The following is a 21,374-nucleotide window of genomic DNA, read 5'->3' as shown; positions in this document are numbered from 1 at the left end:
TGCAAAATAAACAAAATTCGGCACCAATGAGCCAGAAAATAGGTAGAACTATATTAATTTTTTTTTCCTGGAGCTCAATTTGGGTACCCTGAGTGTACAGTTCTTACTTGTGATTATAATCAAAGCTAAAGCTCATGGGACAACATATATTTTAAATACTGAGAACAAAGATGAGGTTTTAAGAGCAACTGTATCTCCATATAGCCATCTAAGTAGATGTAGTATTATCTAGATGTCACCAATGAAATAAAGGCTGGTGACATATCCAAAATCTGAAAGGAACCCAGAAAGAGTTAATAAGAATCAGAATAAGAGTCTAAAATCAATTTAACATCTACTATATTATTGTCCCCTCTTTTGGCTTCCGTGAGTCTTGAACTTGTAGAGGGGGAATTAAAGTTGTTTTGTTATAAAACAAAAATTTCATTCATCTGTTTTAATGATACAGGTGGATAATTTAGAAAGGGACTTACCAAGTCTGTTACCAGTTAATGTGTTTAAGACCATTTTACATCAACAAAAGGATCTAGCATTTTTGCAGCCTGTTACTGTAAAATATCTTAGAACAACGAACCAAAACACTGGTTGTTCACGACACAAGACACTCTTAAACCCAAAGCTATGTACTGCTTGAATTTTTTATTTTTTTTAGATTTTATTTACTGATTTTTAGAGAGATGAGAGAGAGAAAGAGAGAGAGTGGGTGGGAAGCATCAACTCATACTAGTTGCTTCCTGTATGTGCCTTGACCAGGCAAGGCCATGGTTTCAGATTGGCAATCTCAGCATTCCAGGTCGATGCATTATCCACTGTGCCACCACAGGCCTATATACTTCTTATATTTATATTTGAAAAAGGGGTGCTTTAACTAAATATTTCTGAGGTACTTAGGTAACAAAGCATGTAAGTGATTCAATTGGATTTGTTGATGAATTATTAAATGTAAAGATGGACATATTTAGAAAATTCCCCTAGAAGTTATTTTATACTTGTTTGTTTTTGAAAAAAAAAAAAACCTCTTTGGCAGTTATTTGCACTTATGTGACATGTTTAAGAGGTTGTTATGCACAACATACTTTGCTCAGTGTTGTAAAACGTGAATCAAACTTAGATCATTCCAGGAGCACTGGTCAGTATCAGGGTTTATCATGTGTGTAGCCAGCAGCTGTTTTTGTGATGTCCTCAAGCTAAGAATGGCATTTAGATTTTTAAAGAACTATAAGTAAAAGGAAGGTCCAAGTCCCTATGAGGATAAGAAAACCTAAAATATTTACAATATGACCCTTTACAGAAAAATTTTGCTAATCAGTGGTCTAGAATCTATGATAGATGAACATAAATATCTATAGTACGAGGTAGAAAGTCGCAAGTGTGAGAGGTACAACGACATAACATAAGGGATGGAAGTCAGAAAAAAAACAACAACTGAGTTTTGGCCCTGGCTGGTGACTCAGTGGATAGATAGAACGTCGGACCAGCATATGGATGTCCTGGGTTCAATCCCAGTAAGGGCACACAGTGGAAACAAACATCTGCTTCTCCCTCCTTCCCCATTTTTCCCTCCTCCCCTCCCTTAGTCAGTGGCTTGATTAGTTCGAATGTGGCCCCGGGCACTGAGGATTGCTTTGTGGGAGTGCATCAGCCTCAGTTGCTAAAAATAGCTTGGTACTCCAGCACTGGCCCCAGATGGAGTTGTCAGGTGGATCTGGTTGGCATGCATGCGGGACTATGCCTCACTATCTTCCTGCCTCTCACCTAAAAAACAACAAAACAACAACAACAAACAACCCTGAGTTTCATCTAGCAATGGTTTGAGTAGGTTACTTGGATCAGATGGCATTTGAGAGAAGGTTAAGGAAAGCTTTGGGTATTAGGATATGGAAGAAAATAGTATAACAAGTGAAGGAAACAAAATAAATCAAGACACCTACTTTGGAAAAGTGTAAGTTCTGTGTAGGAAACATACTTGGCAAATGGAGCTTGTTTCTGCCAGCAGGGAGAAGAAGGCTTTGAGTGCCTTTAAACAGGATGCGAGATAAACTTCAGGAAGAGTAATTGGAGAATGGAAAGAGTCCAAGTGAGGAGAATAGTTAGCAGATTTTCCTAAATCATTAAGGACAGTACTTTCAAAGCTGACTCAGATTTTAAACATGAGTAATATATTACATGACCAGTAACATCAAACACAAAACAGGAAGAAAAAATGTTGAGACATTGAGTTTTACACACTCCTGGTAAGAATTTAGGTTTTACTCACATTTTTATTCCTCATAGCACTTAGCAAGGTATACAGTGCATATTAATCACTTAAACATGTGTTAAATTATTGCAAATAACTAGCAAAGATACTCTTTTACAAAAACGTGCTGGTGAGCATTGACACATAGCTGTCAGATACAGAGCAGAAAAAAATGTCTGAAATGAAGTAAGGATCTCACTGAGATAGTCCTAGATTTCAGACTCATGTGCTGATAAGTTCTAGCAAAACCATGCAATTGCTGAAAAGGCAAGTGAAGATCAAATACAGAGCTAGAGAAGTCTTAAGAGGTTTGAGAATCAGAAAAGAAAAATGTCCTAAAAATCAAGAGAAGAGAATGTACGATGCAGATGACATACCATAGACATGTCCACTTGAAACCTATATAATCTTATTCACCAATGCTACCCCAATGCATTTAAACAAAATACAAAAAAAAAAAAAAAAAAAGCATGGGGAAGTGAATGAAGATAGAAATGATTCAGAGAATTCAACAGATGAGAATTGCAAAGTAGATTGAATTTGGGCTACAATAAATCCATTGAATTTGACTAAGATTAGTGGAAGCAAGTGTAATGGAAAAATATTCTGGAGTCATAAAACTGTATTCAGTTCTGCCTTTACTATGTGCCTGCTGTGCAAACAGAGGCAAGTTATTTACCTTCTCTGAGGCTCAGTTTCCTTATCATACATTTAGTAATGCAGGGTACTTTGTATCAAGCAAAATAATATAGTTCATCCATAATATTAATGTACAGATGGTATTGGTTTTTAAAAATATAGAGCAATGAAGCAGATGATTGGGTGAGAAAGGATGAGTTCAACCTTAGTCTTAAGGGTATGTGGCCTGACCAGGAGGTGGCACAGTGGATAGAGCATTGGCCTGGTATACTGAGGACCCAGGTTTGAAACTGTGAGGTACTCGGATTGAGTGCAGGGTTGCCAACTTGAGCATGGGATCATTGACATGAACCCATAGTCGCTGCTTTAAGCCCAAAGGTCGCTGGCTTGAAGCCCAAGGTTGTTAGTTTGAGCCCAAGGTCACCGGCTTGAGCCAGTGAACTTCTAATAAGATTCCAATAAGACTTCCAATAAGTCAAATTCCAATAAGATTCACTTGGTCTGCTGTAGCTACCCTGGTCAGGGAACATATGAGAAGTAATCAATGAACAACTAAGGTGCCACAACTATGAGTTGATGCTTCTCATTTCTCTCCCTTCCTGTCTGTCTGTTCCTGTCTGTTACTGTCTCTCTTGTGCTTAAAAAATAATAATAATAAGGATATATGTATCTTATCAGAGATTTAACAAAAGGAATGAAATTGTCTTCTCTGTGAACTAAAGTTCACTGTAAATGCTGAACTGTTATTACTTTTAAGAAGAAAAATGGTTTAGGTCATGACATTGATTCTCTGAAATGAGTATTGGACTTATTATTTTAAATGACATACTGAAAAAAAAAGCTTTCAAATTTAGGGGACTATTATTTTCCCACAACTGATAACAAGGTAAAACCAAACAGTATTATGAAATCATTCTGAGTAAAACAGGCTAACAAAATAAATGTATTCAGAAGGCTTAGTTTTCTCACAAATGGGCCTCTGGACAGTTTTATGATTTTGGAAGTTTATTTCTTTCCAAATGAAGCTCTGTACATTTGAACTGGTGTCAGATCCACCCTTAAAATTAACAGGTGTTTTCAAAGATGGTTGATCTTATATGATAATTATAATTGTTACTTTTAGAACCTCTGGCAATTGTTCTCACATCTAACCAAGTCTGTAATCCCTAACATCTACTTTACTGTTCCAAGGCCATGAAACCTTTCTGGAAAGAAAGGGAAAAAATAAAAAGATTGACTAATTTGATTTAGTACAAATTCAACTTATCCAAATGTAAGAGGCCCTCTCAACCTTCATGCTCATGCTTATAGCCATCAAATTCTCTATAATTCTGGTTACAAACATTTTAATTTTCCTCAACCCTCTATGCTCATGTTCCCTCATTCTCCTTCTACTTATTGAGTAAACTAAAATAATCTTTCCAATAAGATTCCATCATTTTTCTCCCTACCTTATAAATCTCTCTTTAGTTTCTGCTCCTTCCATCTCATTACCATGAAAGACACACTCCTCTTTTTTTTTCTTTCCCAGAGGTCGCTTCTCTACCTGTACCCAGAATTGTAGCCTCTCATGTCTCTTCCAGAATCATATCCAACTGTTCCCATTTTCTGATGCATCTATAGTCTTCCTTACTACTGGTTCTTTCCCTCTGTCTACAAATCTCTTAGATCTCCAAAATACTGTTTTCTCCTTTAGTTATTAGCCCATCTCTTCTTTCTTTGACCAATACCTTTTTGAAAAGAGTAATTCTCACTTCTTTTACTCCTTGATCTATTCAGCCAGTAACTTTTTTGCACCTGGATTTTGCCTCTACACGTATACCCAAAATGCTTTCTCAGTGTCACCATTGCTTTCTTAATGGTTAAGTTCTTTCTCCTCCTCCTCCTCTTCTTCCTTCTCCTCCTCCTCCTCCTCTTCCTCCTCCTCCTCTTCCTCCTTCTCCTTCTCCTCTTTCTCCTTCTTTTTCTCCTCCTCCTCCTTCTTCTTTTTCTCCTTCTTCTCCTTTTCCTCCTCCTCCTCCTCCTCCTCCTCCTCCTCCTCCTCCTCCTCCTCCTCCTCCTCCTCCTCCTCCTCCTCCTCCTTCTTCTTCTTCTTCTTCTTCTTCTTCTTCTTCTTCTTCTTCTTCTTCGTCTCCTTCTCCTTCTCCTTCTCCTTCTCCTTCTCCTTCTTCTTCTCCAAGTGAGAGGAGCAGAAATAGAGAGACAGACTCTCACATGTACCCTGAGCGGGACCCACCCAACAACCCCCATCTGAGGCCAATGCTGTGTTCACCTGGGGTCATGTTCACAACTGAGCTATTTTTAGCATCTGAGGCAGAGGGTCCATGGAGCCATCCTCAATGCCCAAGGCCAATGCTTGAACCAACTGAGCCATGGTTGTGGATAAGGAAGAAAGGGGGAGAGAGTGGGAGAGATGTAGAAGCAGATGGTCGCTTCTTCTGTGTGCTCTGACCGGGAATTGAACCTGAGACTTCCACACACTGGGTCAATGCTCTACCACTGAGCCAACCTGCTAGGGTTTAATGGTCAAAATCTATTTCCAAACATCCTGCTTGGCCTTTTTGTCATTTGAGATAGTTGGCCACCCTCTTTCTGAATTTGGTTTGATTATTCTTCATTCCAATCCCCCTGTAGTAGAGCCTGTGCCTGTATATGTGGTTTCTTCCTTCTCTTCCCTTAAAGTAAGAATTTATCAAGGTTGTAACTGCAACCCAGTTCAATACCCTTTAGTTATCTCACCCATTCCCATAGCCACAACGGTAATTTTAAAAGAAATAAGTACTATGGTCTCTATGGCAAATGTGACCTTTCTCTGAGTCATTTTAAACTGCCTGTTGGGCATCTTCCTTTCTATGAGCCTCAAACAGCACTGGCTTAAACAAATATTAAATCTCCCCTTTTCCCAAACCAGATTCTTCTCTTTCACTTCTTCGTCCTTTTAATTGGGCTACCATATTTCTACTACCTCAAACTGAAAAGCTTAGAGTGACATTTGACTGTTCTTCTTGTAACCGTCTATTCAACATAAATGATCAAATATTGTCAGAACAACTCCCTGAAAACCTGTGAGATAAGATAAAGAGTGGTAGATTCGGAGTCAGAATACCTGAGCAAGTTACATTTATTTAAGCTTTAGTTTCCTCAATAGTAAAATAATACTAATAACAATGTTAACTGTAAAAATGCCTTATATGTCACCATAAAGCCTTCTCTGATTTCCTCCAAACAAATTTGTTATCTCCCCCCTCTAAATTTCAATGAGATTTCATCTGCATCTTTCTCATGGCATCTCCTAGCCACCTCACCATGCACTCTACCTAGTGATTTGTGGCTATATCTTATTGCCCTTCCTGAGAGGAACTGTAAGCTCCTTTGGTTTGGAAAGAATGCCCTATTTCCTTTTGTAAATTTTTATTTAAAGGCTATATGTTGCCTTCTCAACAGAAGGAACTCCACACTGGAAAATGAATAAGACTGATTAGTCAATTGAACTCCATCTACTTTAATGACCAAAAATATTTCCCTCATTCCTGGGTCAAGTTGTTTGTATGCCCATAATGCACAAATCCTGTGACTAAAATGACAATGAATGAAAAATAATGAAGGTCAGGGACAACCAAATATATAAAGGCTGAACAGAGTTTGAAAGAAATTATAATGAGAGAAATGGAGAAAGATCAGTTTAATTACAGGGAGGAGAAGGAAAGATTAGAGAAGCAGGAGGGGGGAGTGCAAGAGGATAAAGTTGCCACTTAGGAGGCTCAGCTTATTATAAATATTGTAATTAAGCTAGAATCTTCTCCGAGGGACATTTAAAAGAACAAACAAAAAGGCATATACTTAGATACATAAAATGGAAAATATATCTAAGACCGGAGTTGCAAGCTGCTCTGTAAAACTTTAGATTATTTTTGTTTACAAAGCACAGGGTTGCAATTTGTTTTATTCCTCAGTGATGGAAAGTGAAGAGCATTTTCTTTAACCCTCTGTTGGGTCTTGTTCCACAGAAATTATTTGCTTGTTTGTAGTTGAACACAGCCATGATAATATACAGGTACAGTGGACACACTTGCATACATTCTCTTAATTTCTCTGTGCTTCTGTTTTCTCACCTTTTTAAGATTAAATGGGATAAACTATGTAAATTGCCTTGCACAGAGTATATCCAATAAATATTAATTCTTCCTTTTCCCTATTAACTAAAGAATAATAATTCATCCAAAGTCACATAAGACTCGCTAGCAAAGTGGGTTGGAATTCAAATGATTTGATATTTTAAATCTCTCTGTGGGTATATCCAAGGCAAACAGCAATTCTCACATTATGAAAAAAAATCACTCTCTTGAATTAATTACTTGAAAGCCAAGGTTATCATATAAAATATGCATCCAAATATTCACATGTTCCAGTGTGCATGAGAAGGAGGCACTCCCCCCCCCTCCAGGCTCTACTCACGGCCTCTGCACGGCCTCTGTCCCCCACACACTTTTCAGACTTGTTGCTTAAACATTTGATTCTGCAAAGGAAGGAGCAAGCAGCACTTGGCTGGAATCATATTCTCTTTTGATATTTACAAAGATCTATGAAAACTTAAGCAAATATCTGAAACAATCACGTCCAACGCAGAGACCACATGCTCACAGGTTCATACACACACATAAATACAACTAGCAGCCTCCTTAGCTAAGAGAACATGAGAAAATGATTTTAAAATAAAGAAAAAAAAGAAGAAAGAAGTTAGGTACAAGCAAAGCAAGAGTACACTCTCCCCATCCACTTCGAAGAGTACCAAGTGTGTGTTGCCCTAATTTAACTCTTTGGTTTTCACAACTAAAACAAATGATGAAATGTACTTTGTGAGAAAAAGAAGGATTGTTTTTTGCAATAGTGAACATATATAATACAGAATAAAGCGAGGAACTTCTGTGTTATTATCTGGGGCACACTGGTTCTATTTGTGAAACATTTGTCCTTATAACCCCTTAGAAGGACCTCCTCTTGCCGCTAATGGAGGGCCGTGTGTGTGCACATGCTCACATGTGTGCTGCATTTTTGAGAAAGACACTAGAATCTATGTAAACACAATAAATTAAAATCAATAATAAAAAAGAAAGAATTATTACTGTGGGGCATAGTTTTCTTAATTGTATTCTCAAAATTAGACAGATAATAACATCCTAGTTTATAAAATATAAGGTTATACATTTTATTTAAAAATATAATTATGAACCTTACCAGGCGGTGGCACAGCAGCTAGATAATCAGCCTGGGATGCAGAGGACCCAGGTTCAAAACCTCGAAGACACTGGCTTGAATGGGAGCTCACCAGCTTGAGTGCAGAGTCTCTGGCTTGAAGCCTAAGGTCATGGTTTGAGCCTAAGGTCTCTGGCTTGAGCAAGAGGTCACTGGCTTGGCTGGAGCCCCCCAGTCAAGGCACATGTGAGAAAGCAACCAATGAATAACTAAGGTGACACAATGAAGAATTGATGTTTCTCATCTCTCTCCTTCTCTGTCTGTCTGTCTGTCTCCCTTTGTCTTGCTAATATATGTGTAATTTTCTTTTTTTTATATATATGTGTAATTTTCAAAAGAGCTCATCGACAGGTACAAAAGTTTATACCATATGGAACAAAGTTGTGGGACACTTTGGAACTTTTAACTTTCCATTTTCTTCTTAACCTGTATCTTAGTGGCATATCTACGTAGACTAAAGACTCCAGCCCCTGATATAACAACTGATAGTTTTTATGTGAAGCCTTTAGAAGAACTTTGTCCCTTTTTCCTTTGGTTCAAAGTACATAAAAATCCTTTGAGCACAGGGGTGGAGCAACAGGGAATAGAAAGACTTTATAGTTCAAGAATTTCCATGATGCTTGGAAGCGCTGCAGTTCTGAGTCAGAATGTATAGGCACAGGGTTGTCTAGTATTAAAGACGATTAGAAGTTAACTTATAACCAGAAGAAAGTCCAATAATCTAATTTTAGGGACATAGTAACTGACTCACATATGCTGTTTAAGTTATCAACTTCTAAGAAATTATAGGTTGGGACAAGCGTTTGCGTGACAGATTACCTGTTCAGGATTTTGTACTATATATCTTCTAATAGTGGTCTGTGGATATGTAGTGACTTTCACTGTTGGAGAAAGGATTTCCTGTGAAGAAACGATACAAAATACATATAATAGTTTTTCAGTGACCTTGGAGCCAACAGTAATATTAGGGAGCAATTTTCAGAGTAAAAATTTTAGTCATTTGCATAAATGATGACATTTGAATTTGTATTTTAGTTAATTTCAGGCTTAAAAACATATAAGAGTCTATAGTTCTATGCTCAGCATGGAGCTAGGTATTTCTATTACATTCATTTCATGATGAATTCATCGCACATTCTAAATCATAGCTGATGAAAGTTTCAAAATAGTTTTCATTGTAAATGCTCTCACATGATTAGAAAAATATAGCTTAGTATTTATTAATTAGCTCTTTGGTTCTAAAAACCCATTCTATTTTTGAAGAGAAATAAATGTATGTATTAAATATGTAAATCTTCAGTGTAGTAGTGAGGAGGGCCACAAATAACATTAAAAGGGAGATAAAAGACTAAAACAAAGATATTTGCAAACTTATGATGAAAAAAGAGTTAATACAAATACAGTGGGAATTATGCCTCAATAAGAAAAAATCTCCACATTAATAGAAGAATAAGCAAAAGACATGAACATTTATAGTAAAAGAAAAGCAAATGGGAAAAAAGAAAATGGTTATTTAATAACAGAAAGTATTCAACCAAACTAAGAATCAAATAAATATAAAAGAGTACCATATTTTAACTAGAGAATTTTTTAAACACTAATACTAATAAGGCACAGTAAGATTACTTTACTACAGAGAAAGGAAAGATTAAATAATAACATATAGCCTGACCAGGCAGTGGCACAGTGAGTACAGCATCAGCTTGAGACACTGAGGACCCAGGTTTGAAACCCTGAGGTAGCCAGCTTGAGCATCAGTTCATCCGGCTTGAGTGTGCATTCACCAGCTTGAGTGTGGGATCATAGACATGACCCCATGGTCACTGGTTTGAGCTCAAAGGTCGCTGGCTTGAAGCCCAAGGTCACTGGCTTGAGCAAGGGGTCACTGGTTCAATTTGAGCCCCCCAGTCAAGGCACAGATGAGAAAGCAGTCAATGAACAACTAAGGTGCCCAATGAAGAATAGATGCCTTCTCTCATCTCTCTCCCTTCTTATCTGTCTGTCCCTCTCTTTCATGTGCACGCACGCTGAAATAAAATAATAATAATAATAATAGTCACATATAAACAGAAATATGTAACCATCAAAATCACCCTCTTGAGTAATACAAATTTACATGAAAAAAGCTCTTCTTATATAAGGTTAAGTAGAAAATGAAACTATAAAACTGCACATATAGTGTGACTGCAATTTTGTATTTGAATAAAATAAAACAAAATGCTAAGAGTAGTTAGTATCTCTGGGTAGGGCAAGGGATCATGAGTGAGTTTTATTTTCTTTCTTTATATATTTTTATAGTGCCTGGATTCTACAATAAACACTAATTTTTATTGTGAGATACAAAATATACAATAAACCCAATTTTAAAACCCTTTTATTATATAGAAAAAAACAGCTAATGCAATTTTCTGACTGGATTTGAGTATAGTGAACAGCACTGTGATTTGAGTGGGCTCACCTTTCCTAGGGAATTTCATCTTGGTAGGCCTCTAGGACTCCATTCTTAACTCAACTGTAGCTTTTTCTCTACTGTCTTATGTTTTGCCATGCATGTGACCCATTCTAGTCTGTGAGCTCTTTGAGAATAATGATTGACTCTAATTCATCTTTTTGCAATATTTGGTACATGCTCAGTACTAGCAAATTTTGCTGACTAAATGCATGACTTTAATTGATCTAGCTCTAGGTTAAGCCAAATTTGGAAGAGGTAGGCAAACTTTTCTTTGCTAATCTTATTTGTTCAACATAATATTAGGGAGTCCTCAGGTTACAACACAGTTCCATTCCTACGACAGTGACATAACCCAAATTTTGGTTTAAGTTGAAACATATCCTAGTCCTAGCCTAAGTCACTTACCTATCCTAATACATGTGTAAAATCATAATCTATAATATAAAAGCCTAACTGAACCACAGAAAAAAAGGATATAAATATACTGTAGTGTACACTATACTGTAGTAACTGAAAAAAATGACAAAAAATGAGTGTAAAAAAAAGTACAATGCACCTGACCTGTGGTGACACAATGAATAGTGTTGACTGGGAATGCTGAGGTCACGAGTTTGAAACAATGGACTTGCATGGTCAAGGCACATATGGGAGTTGATGGTCCCTGCTCCTCCCCCCTTCTTTCTCTCTCTCTCCTCTCTAAAATAAATAAATTCTTTAAAAATTAAGTTAAATAAAAAAGTACAATGCTAACAGCATAAATCAAAACACTCACATCTCAATTTTTTAAGGTTTTATGGGAGTGAGCACTGTAAACTTGAAACATTGTATGTCAAGACTGTTGTAACCCAAGGACTGCCTGTATCACATTTTCCTTACTGTATCCAAGTTCTAAAGACCAGTCTTTGTCCATCTGTCCCTATACTGTCCAAGCTTACTCTCTGGCACCTCCTCTGGGCAGTGCTGTTTCCTTAGAACAGAGTCTTTCTCTTATTTTCCAAATCCCATATACTTTATACTCCCCTCCTATGTAGTAACAACGTTGGATGTTTTAAATTTTAAGTTCTTAGAATTTACTTTTTGAGATATGGTGATTAGCTCATTAAGCATGTATTTGTTAATATGGTATTTAATTGTGATTATAGTACCTTTTAAAGATATACTGTGTAGGTTCAAGAATAATCTTTAAAGTGGAATTATTAGCTCATAAATACTAAGGAATCTAAAACCTTGTGTCTTTTAAATTATGACCTTTTGAGAAAGTCGGATTCTTACCCTGCAAATTATTCCCTCTGAATGTAAAATGATAGTACTATCTCTCTCACAGTTAGACCCGCAATCAATTCAAAATCTGTGTACTTCATTTGCGCTCAAATTTAAGATTCTTAAAATATACATAATCACAAGGAGATCCTTGGCTAAAAATAAACTGCACTCAAACTAAAAGCAATCAGACTGGGTAGACAATGTAACTGAAAAATCTCGGGTCCCAGCAATTATTTCAGCACTTGCTTCCCATTCCCTGATGGGGTGAGCTGACATGTGAGAAATGGTTTTTGAGTTCTTTGTCCCTGACATTTTAGAATGTGTATATAGCCTTATGAGGGCTAGAGATGCACTGCTCATAAAAATTAGAGGATATTTCAAAATGAATATGAAGTGATAAAAAAAGCGAAAAAAGCATTTTTTTATTAAAGAAGAACATCAGAAAAGCAAACGACAAGTCAAAGAAAGTTGTTCATTATGCAAATGAGATGCAAAACCAATTGTTATTTCATTGGTGGAAATGCACTATACAAAAAGTTGAAAGTAGTGGAGTATCTGCACGTTCCCTGATTCTCTAAATTTTGTGAGCAGTATAGTTTAAACAAATGAGCAAGGCTTACATAACAAGAAAATAAGCTAATCTATAAAACCTTTTACCTGGTCAGTATTGGGGGTTATGTGTAGAGTGCTTGGGGCACAAGTAGAAATTTTCAGTGTTGGAGAATGGAGTTCCTGTTGAGAGAAACAGAAAAGCGTTCAGAAATTGCTACAGTGCAGTGTCATGTGAATATCTATGTTCTTGAAGTGTTTTCTTTATTTTTATAATAACCCAATTTATTAGAAAAAAATCTTATTTTATGTTTTCCTAGATGATGTCTATCTATCCAAAGAGCACAATACCGAATTGCTTTGTCAGCTTTACAAATAGCCTAATGATAAAATAATTTCAAAAGTGTTTTTATGATGATGCATCCTTTTTGTACTTTTAGGTGGTTGCATCCCCTTTTTTTCTTATTTGACAAATCTGCTAATATACACCCCAATGTATAATATGTCTGCAATTAATAGGATACAGAATTTATTGATCAAAAACTTTGAATGTAGCCTGACCAGGTGGTGGTGCAGTAGATAGAGCATTGACTCGGGATGCTGAGGACCAGGTTTGGTACCTCAGGGTCGTCAGCTTGAGCACCAATTTGCTGGCTTGAGCAAGGGGTCACTGGCTTGGCTGGAGTCCACCCCCCCCACTGGTCAAAGCACATATGAGAAGCAATCAATGAATAACTAAGGTGCCACAACTACCAGTTGATACTTCTCATCTCTCTCCCTTCCTGTGTGTCTGTCCCTCTTTCTATTAAAAAAGAATTGAATGTAAATATTCTTGAATCAATATAGGAAACTCCCTTTGAAAATTCAACTAAGAGTACTGCCCTTAGATTCCTTTAAGCTGACTCTTAATTATGCTTCATCTGGCCTTCTTCTGGTTTAATTTCAAAGAGTAGTTTTTGATGTTTTGAAACAATCCACAAAAGTGAGAGTATGATTTTAGTAATGAGAGGAGAAAAGTCACTCTATTGATTATCTTGGCATTCTTTATTTTTTTTCTCAAATGAGCAAAGATTCCTAGCTTTACTAGTGTGCATAGAGTTGATAGCATTATTTAATCTCTTCATACATCACTATAATTTACAACCAATAACACCACTACAGGATGTACTCTCCCATAACAATAAAGGTATTTTTTCTTTAAAACAAGGAGACTATTAAAAATCAGAATACAGGCCTGACTTGTGGTGGCGCAGTGGATAAAGCGTCGACCTGGAAATGCTGAGGTCGCCGGTTCGAAACCCTGGGCTTGCCTGGTCAAGGCACATATGGGAGTTGATGCTTCCAGCTCCTCCCCAATCTCTCTCCCTTCTCTCTCTCTCTCTCTCTCTCTCTCTCTCTCTCTCTCTCTTTCCCCCCTCCTCTCTAAAATGAATAAATAAAATTAAATTAAATTTAAAAAATCAGAATACAGGCATACAAAAGAAACATTGGTAGACTCCCATGGAAGTCCAGCTGCAATGTAGGTGCAATGCACTGTTCTGTTCTTAAAACAGGAGGATGCATTTACTCAAATTGCCAAATATTCTGCACACTGTGTTTTTTCTTTTGATTTTCTTTTGGTTCAACTTGTAACGTGTTCATTCCCCTCTCCCTGTACATCAGGAGCAATAATGTGAGCTTAATGTTGCAAGGAAGCCTTGAATGTGTTCCCAGATTTCCAAATTGCTCCTGCTGAGCAAATTGCTTGACAAATGCAGAGAATTCAAGATAACAGACTAAACAGATACGTGTTCTTCAGTTTGGGAAAACCCTTAGATCCAGCAGGAGCAGGTTCCAAGAGCTCAGAAAAACCAGGATGTGCTTTTAGTCATGAAATAGCAGAGGAACATGTTCTAACCTGGATTGTTTTACAGATCTCCCCCCCATGAGGTCAAACACCTTCCTTAACCACCCTCCCTCCAGCGAAATTTCTTAATCCAAAATATCCATCATTGACAGGTGTATCTTTACATGCACATGTATGTATAAATAATTGTTTTATTACTCTGCAATGTGAACCAAACAATATCTTTTGTATTATAGATTAGATATGTCTTAATTCATTATTGAAAAATAAGTACCGGTAAATCAGATAAGGACCATATGATTTCACACATAGGTGGGATATAAAACTGAGACTCAAGGACATAGGCAAAAGTGAAATGATGGCCCTGGCTGGTTTACTCCATGGATAGAGCGTTGTCTGGGGCATGGAAGTCCTGGATTTGATCCCTGGTCAGGACAAACAGAAGAAGTGACCATCTGCTTCTCTCCCCCTACCTTTCCCCTTTCTCTCTCTCGGTTGGTTCAAGCATCGGCCCCAGAAAGGGGTTCCTGAGTGGATCCCAGTCAGGGCGCACGCAGGACTTTGTCTCTCTATCTCCCCTTCTCTCATGTAAAAAAAAAAGAAAAGAAAACAGTGAAGCGAAGTGGTTACCAGGGAGAGAGGAAGAGGGGGAGGGAATTAAAGGGAGCCAAATATCTGGTGTCAGAAAGTGGTTTGACTTTGGGTGATGGGCACACAATGCATTGAATAGTTCACGTGATATGGAGATGTTCACCTGGAACTTATGTGTTCTTAGAGATCAATGTCACCCTGTTATACATTTAATATCTGAAAGAGATAAAAAACATTTTAAAAACACATAATGTTCCCTAATGCTTATTTGTTACCCTATTTATCAAAGTTTAAATTGTTTGCGGGTTTTCTCTATAGTACAATGAGCATTCTGGTGCATGTGATTATTTCTCTAAAATCCTGCAGAATGGCACTGCTGGGGCACAGAGTACATGTGCTATTTGTTTTAACATACACTGCAAATTAATTCCCAAATGATTATGTCAGTGTTCATCCACCAGCAGGACATGAAGCTACTCACATCTGGGGGGTGCTTTTCCTCAGCCTCTTAGCCTTTGTTGACTGGGGCTACTAGTACTAGGACTATTTTGAGAAGACAGTTTGTGTATACTGTCTGGTGCCTGGTAGGTGCTCTATATATTATAGTTCTTCCTTCCGCTCTTTAACCAATTCAGATTATATGACATAAGCAAGTTAAACAGAATTAAACTTACTAACCAAATAGACTTGCTTTTAAGATAAGAGTGCGGCCCTGGCCGGTTGGCTCAGTGGTAGAGCGTCGGCCTGGCGTGTGGGGGACCCGGGTTCGATTCCCGGCCAGGGCACATAGGAGAAGCGCCCATTTGCTTCTCCACCCCCACCCCCTCTTTCCTCTCTGTCTCTCTCTTCCCCTCCTGCAGCCAAGGCTCCATTGGAGCAAAGATGGCCCGGGCACTGGGGATGGCTCCTTGGCCTCTGCCCCAGGCGCTAGAGTGGCTCTGGTCACGGCAGAGCGATGCCCAGAGCATCGCCCCCTGGTGGGCAGAGCGTCGCCCCTGGTGGGCGTGCCGGGTGGATCCCGGTCGGGCGCATGCGGGAGTCTGTCTGACTGTCTCTCCCCGTTTCCAACTTCAGAAAAAAAAAAGAGATAAGAGTGCATTGCTGAGTTATATAAACTTGCAGAAAGTAACACAAGTAGGACTATACACACACACACAAACAAACAAAACACGCACATATCTGCATCTATATCCACCTCTGTATATATTTATATGTCAAAGCTGTAGGATATTTACTTCTCATAGTATAGGCAGGGTTACTTTATTCAGATGCCAAGATAGTAAATATTTAAAAAGGCAACTTGGTACATTTGCAAAAAGACTAGTCTTATTCTAAAATAAAAATTCACATTTCCTATAGTTAGAAAGTTGTTACATTAATTACATAAATTATAACTTTCCTATTTGGAGTCTTCATTATTTAAATTGACCTAGACAAATGTGTCTGACAACTGTCATAAAAAAAAGGCAAACAGGATAGCTACAAAATGTAAAATACTAAGGTGGCAGCTTAATTAATATGTGTTGAGGACAGTAAGGCATACACTGCTGACTGGCATGAACTGGAATTGTAGCAGTGTTAGACTGGTTATAAGGTGGGAAAAAACTATCTGAATGTAAAGTCCATTAATTTCAGGAAGACTTGCTATAGAAAATCCTTTTTCTCTCTCTGGAAGTCTACAGAATTAGGTAAGGTAGTTTGAGTAATTGTCCAAAATGAACATCTTATATAATGATGATAGAAGGTACTTTGGTGGTATTTAGCTCCAGGCTGGATTACAGCAAGTTATCCCCTAACTAACCATTGACTTGTCCATAGGAAGTAACCGTAAATGTTTGAGAATAAAGAGGATTCCTTGGTTTTAAGGGCACCCCAGAAATACGAGCCTAACTTCCCTCTTGATCACCTGTATTGGTGTTTAATTTTCAGTGTCGCTGATCTATATATGGCTTACCTAAATCCTTCATGCTGAAATCATTACATTCAATGAATAGCTACATCTTTTGTTGTTATGCCCTCTGTGCCACAACTGCATGTTCTTTATAATAAATTACAAGTTGGGGAAGGAGTGGTGGTGATTATAGTAGTGGAGTGGAAAGAGACAGGGCATGGAGTCAGAAGCCCTGTGGCCCACTTCAAGTTATACTGCCAGTCAGTTGTAGGGTATCAGACAACTTATGTCACCCCCTTGAGCCTTGGTTTCCCGAGTGGAAAATAGGATGTGGGTATGTGGATTATAGGATCTTAAACTCTCTATTTCTAACATTCTGTGAAGACAAGAAATCATTCCCAAAGTTTTTTCCACAGAGACAAAACATTTGGATAATACTTTGAACTTGCTAGTCTTGTTTTCCTTTGATGATGATGATATCTAACACCTATTAAAAGCTCCCTATGCCAAAGACGGTACACAGATTATCTTAACATCCAAAATAACTCTATGAGGAAGATACTGCTCTACCCATACTTTACATTTGAATAGAATTAGATAAAGAGGGGTTAAAAAACTAGATGAAAATCACAGTTAATGCTAAGGTGTTAGAGCTAAAACTCAAGCACCATGACTCCAGAAGTCATATTAAAAAATATATTTTATTAATTTTATGAGGAGTGGGGGAGCAAGAAGCCATCAACTCCTAGCTACTTCATTTAAGTTGTTCATTGATTGCCTGTTGTATGTGCCTCAACCAGGCAAGCCCAGGGCCTCGAACCAGCGACCTCAGCATTCCAGGTCAATGCTATATCCACTGCGCTAGCACAGGTGAGGCTAGAACTCATACTCTTAATCACTATTCTTTGCCACCTATATAGCATATGTGATTATATTTTCTGCTTTCCAAGTTGTGAAACATAATTCTAGTGTTAAATATGACTACTCCTCATAATAGGAGGCTAGATATTTGTCCTTGTTGATATTTACTGTCAAAGGCAACTTTTGGGTGCCTGAAAACAAGAGATCCCCCGAGAGTAGCTGTGTCACAGAATGGCTCTGATTCAATAACTTAAACTTCTACAAATCCAATAGATTTTTTATAAACTGCATACTATATTTATAAAGTGTACTTTGAAGCCTCTAAACTAAAACATAATTTTTTCTTATTCCTCATATCACTTTAGCACTTCTGTTTTGCAGGAAAGCCCTAGCGTTTCTGCTCAAACATTCAGCATAAGATCGAGTCATTTACTCCTGTGGCACAGATTTGCTACGTCCATAAATATCATCTCACTGGCAACTTTATTTAGGTTGAGGTATGGCGAAAAATAATTTTATATGTAATTTGGTGGGCTCAGGCATCCTTTCTCACATTGCCTAAAGTAATGATTTTCAACTTTAGGAAAGCTGTGACAGCCCCCCCCTTCTCCTCTTCCTCCTCCTCCTCTTCCTTTTCCTCTTTCTCCTCTTCCTCTATAAAAAACTTATTGTGGGATGACGTCACAGTGATGGCGCGGTAGGAAGCGATACCGAAAATCTCCCCATAAACTCAACAAGTTCTTCAACCAGAAACAGAAAAACCTATCCTTGGAGTCTTCAGATGCTTCACAACACACCCGAAGGTAGGATCGAGCGAAAGATTGGCTAAATATATGGTCAAACTCCGGGGGAAATAAGGAGTAAGAAATGCTCCACCTTCCTCTCTAATCCAAACAGGATGGCTTTCACTGAGAACTGAGAATATAGAAACTAAGGCGGGCATAGGGAGTGAATAGTTCCAGGCTGCGGTACAAACAGCCAAACCAGGCTGTGGCACGAAGATCCAAGCCGTGGAAAAACTTATTGTGAAAGTTTTGAGGGCTAAGAGCAAGCTTCCCCCTGGGAGGATCTGAAATTCCATCACAAGGTTACACTTGAGGAAGGTCTTGAAAATTTGAAAAGATTTCAACACATCTAGATAGTGAGACTGGAAAATAGGGTCCTTTCAGGGTTTACAAGAGCAAAGTCATCATTGTGGAAAAGTAAGGCTACATTTAGAGAACAACAGTTTACATTTTGGTTGAAACATATAACACCAAAAGTCCATAAAAGCCGGATAGTGAAGGGTGTTGAAAGTCAGAGGAAGAAATTCAAAGATACTAAGTGTTTTTGAGAGTTTTGAATAGAAGAGAAATATGATATATTTGTAGGGGATTTAAACAACTCTGTAGTAAGCCCTGGCTGGTTGACTCAGTGGTAGAGTGTTGGCCCAGCATGTGGCTGTCCCGGGTTTGATTCCCAGTCAGGGCACACAGGAGAAGCACTTATCTGCTTCTCCACCCCTCCTTCTTCTCCTTCTCTCTCTCTCTTTCTCTCTCACTCTCCTGCAGCCATGTCTCAACTGATTTGAGCAAGTTGGCCCCAGGCGCTGAGGATAGCTCCATGGCCTTTGCCTCGGGCACTAAGAACAGTTCGGTTGATGAGAAATGGAGTAATACCCCAGATGGGCAGAGCATTGCCCCCTAGTGGGCTTGCTTGGTGGATCCCGGTCAGGCTGCATGCAGGAGTCTGTCTCCCTCCCCTCCTCTCACTGAATAAAACATAAAAAATAAATGAATAAACAACTTCATAGAGAACTATTCTTAGATGTCACTACATTTGTGAAAATTTAAAAATAATTTTATGCAGGAACCTACGCATCCAAGCTGAAGTTTCTGTTAGAAGAGAAATGAGTAAATACTATGTTTGAGTACAAAAATATTTTTTTGTAAAATTCTAAATCTATTGATACTTTGGTGTGTGGATGAGTACTGAACAATACTAGTAGTTTTTATGAGGGAGTTTTGGGACACATAACTAAACCAATTCCAGAATAACTGAGTAAGATTCAATAAATAAAATCACTTCACCTAGACAGATTTCAATACCAGGGGAGGCAGAAGGACTAACTTTATAAGCAAATTAACACCTTCAAGCTAATTGCTTAAAGGAAGTATCATAACAAATCCCAGGGAAATTATAAAATAATACCTCAGAATCACTAATCTTTTAGTAGCAGTTGACATAATAAATAATCATAAGCATTTGTCCATAGGGAGAAAAGTATAAATCAAATATAAACAAGTCAGATCCAGATGCTTAATGGGACACAGAACCAGAATGGAAAACTAATTGACTTATAAAATGGTTCCTTATAGTTAATGTGTTGCTCACTTTTCTAAAGAGGCAATTTGTGTCTTACTATTCATTTTCAGTTCAAAAGGAGGACATAAAAGAGTGAAACTCACAAACAAATTCTTGTCATAAATCTTTATTAAAGGCAATGCTGACAGCCACATTCAGGTTTACAGTCCATAATCACAGAGAGAGGGAGCACAGAGAAGGGGAGGGGACAGAGCAGACTGAGAGAAAGAGGATTTCCATTCCCCAAAACATTTATGTTGATTTGTGTTTGAGGCTTGATTAAAAAAAAACCCTCAACCTTCAACAGTTCATGGTGGGGAAGAAGGAAAACAGAAGTAATATATTTTATATGAGTACGTATAGTTAAATAATCAAAAGAGATGCTCGCTGTAAAAGGAGACCACATCTGGAATGGATTTAGGAGTGGGGCCCTGAACTGAGGAGAGGTCAGAAAGGTTTACAGTTCGAGAAGGTGTTTCAAAGCAGATAACATGCCAGAAGGACTTTGAGGGATAGGTAGAATTCCAGCAAAATGTGAGGAAAGTCTGACCAGGCAGTGGCACAGTGGATAGAGTGTTGACCTGGGATGCTGAGGACCTAGGTTCAAAATGCTGAGTTGGCCAGCTTGAGTGCAGGGTCATCCAGCTTGAGCACAGGGTCTGTGGCTTGAGCAACGGGTCATAAATATGACCCTATGGTCGCTGGCTTGAGCTCAAGGTCACTGGCCTGAGCAAAGGGTCACTGGCTGAGCTGGAGTCCCCCAATCAACACATATGAGAAAGCCATCAGTGAACAACTAAGGTGCTGCAACTATGAATTGATGCTTCTCATCTCTCTCCCTTTCTTCCTCTCTCTCTCTCTCTCTCTCTCTCTCTCTCTCTCTCTCTCTCATCTCTGGTTAAAAAAAGGAAAAGAAAGAAATGTGAGGAAAGGGTGAATGTGGCTAGAGTAGGAAATGGAATGAACAAAGCAGATGGGTTGGGAGGGAAGAAAAATGCTCAAGATTTTTTTTGTGAAACGGAGAGCAGTACAGTGTGCCTAGAACACATGGTGGAAGAGAGCAGGAGGACATGAGATAGTCAAAGTAAAATGGGGCCACCCTCAAGAGGCCCTTTGACATCGAGGCAAGGGGTCTGAACTTAACTTTGGAACTTGATAGTCAAAGATTTTTATAAGGTTCCAAATTACAAATTAAATGCCATTTTACTGCTGAGATCATAATTCCCACAATAAGGTATAAGCCAATTTTATTTCTCCATAATATATCCATCAAAGTTCTGCCAAAGCATTTATGAGCCTTAAACAACTAAAAATTAATCAACGTATTACCTAGTGATGGAGCCTTATATATTTTTAGACAAAAGAATCAATAAAATTTATGAGAAAAAGAAAACAGTTCTGAACAGCAACAAACAGTATCTGCTTTCTTGATAAAGTATTTTAAAAG

General features: G+C 38.1%; 1 protein-coding gene across 1 annotated transcript in view; it reads right to left on the bottom strand.

Moving 5' to 3' along the window:
* The window catches only part of POF1B (POF1B actin binding protein), an 84,346-nt gene that overhangs the window by 54,725 nt on the left and 8,247 nt on the right, over window positions 1-21,374 (bottom strand). Inside the window, exons 3-4 of the mRNA XM_066249671.1 lie at window positions 12,504-12,578; window positions 8,951-9,031 (exon numbers count right to left, since the gene is read on the bottom strand). Coding sequence (XP_066105768.1) covers window positions 8,951-9,031; window positions 12,504-12,578 — 156 coding nt within the window. The remainder of the gene's footprint in view (window positions 1-8,950; window positions 9,032-12,503; window positions 12,579-21,374) is intronic.

Source organism: Saccopteryx bilineata, chromosome X (genome assembly GCF_036850765.1).
Source record: "Saccopteryx bilineata isolate mSacBil1 chromosome X, mSacBil1_pri_phased_curated, whole genome shotgun sequence".
Classification (NCBI taxonomy): domain Eukaryota; kingdom Metazoa; phylum Chordata; class Mammalia; order Chiroptera; family Emballonuridae; genus Saccopteryx; species Saccopteryx bilineata.
The sequence above is the reverse complement of the archived record's forward strand: the minus strand, read 5'-3'. Positions and strand labels throughout refer to the sequence as shown.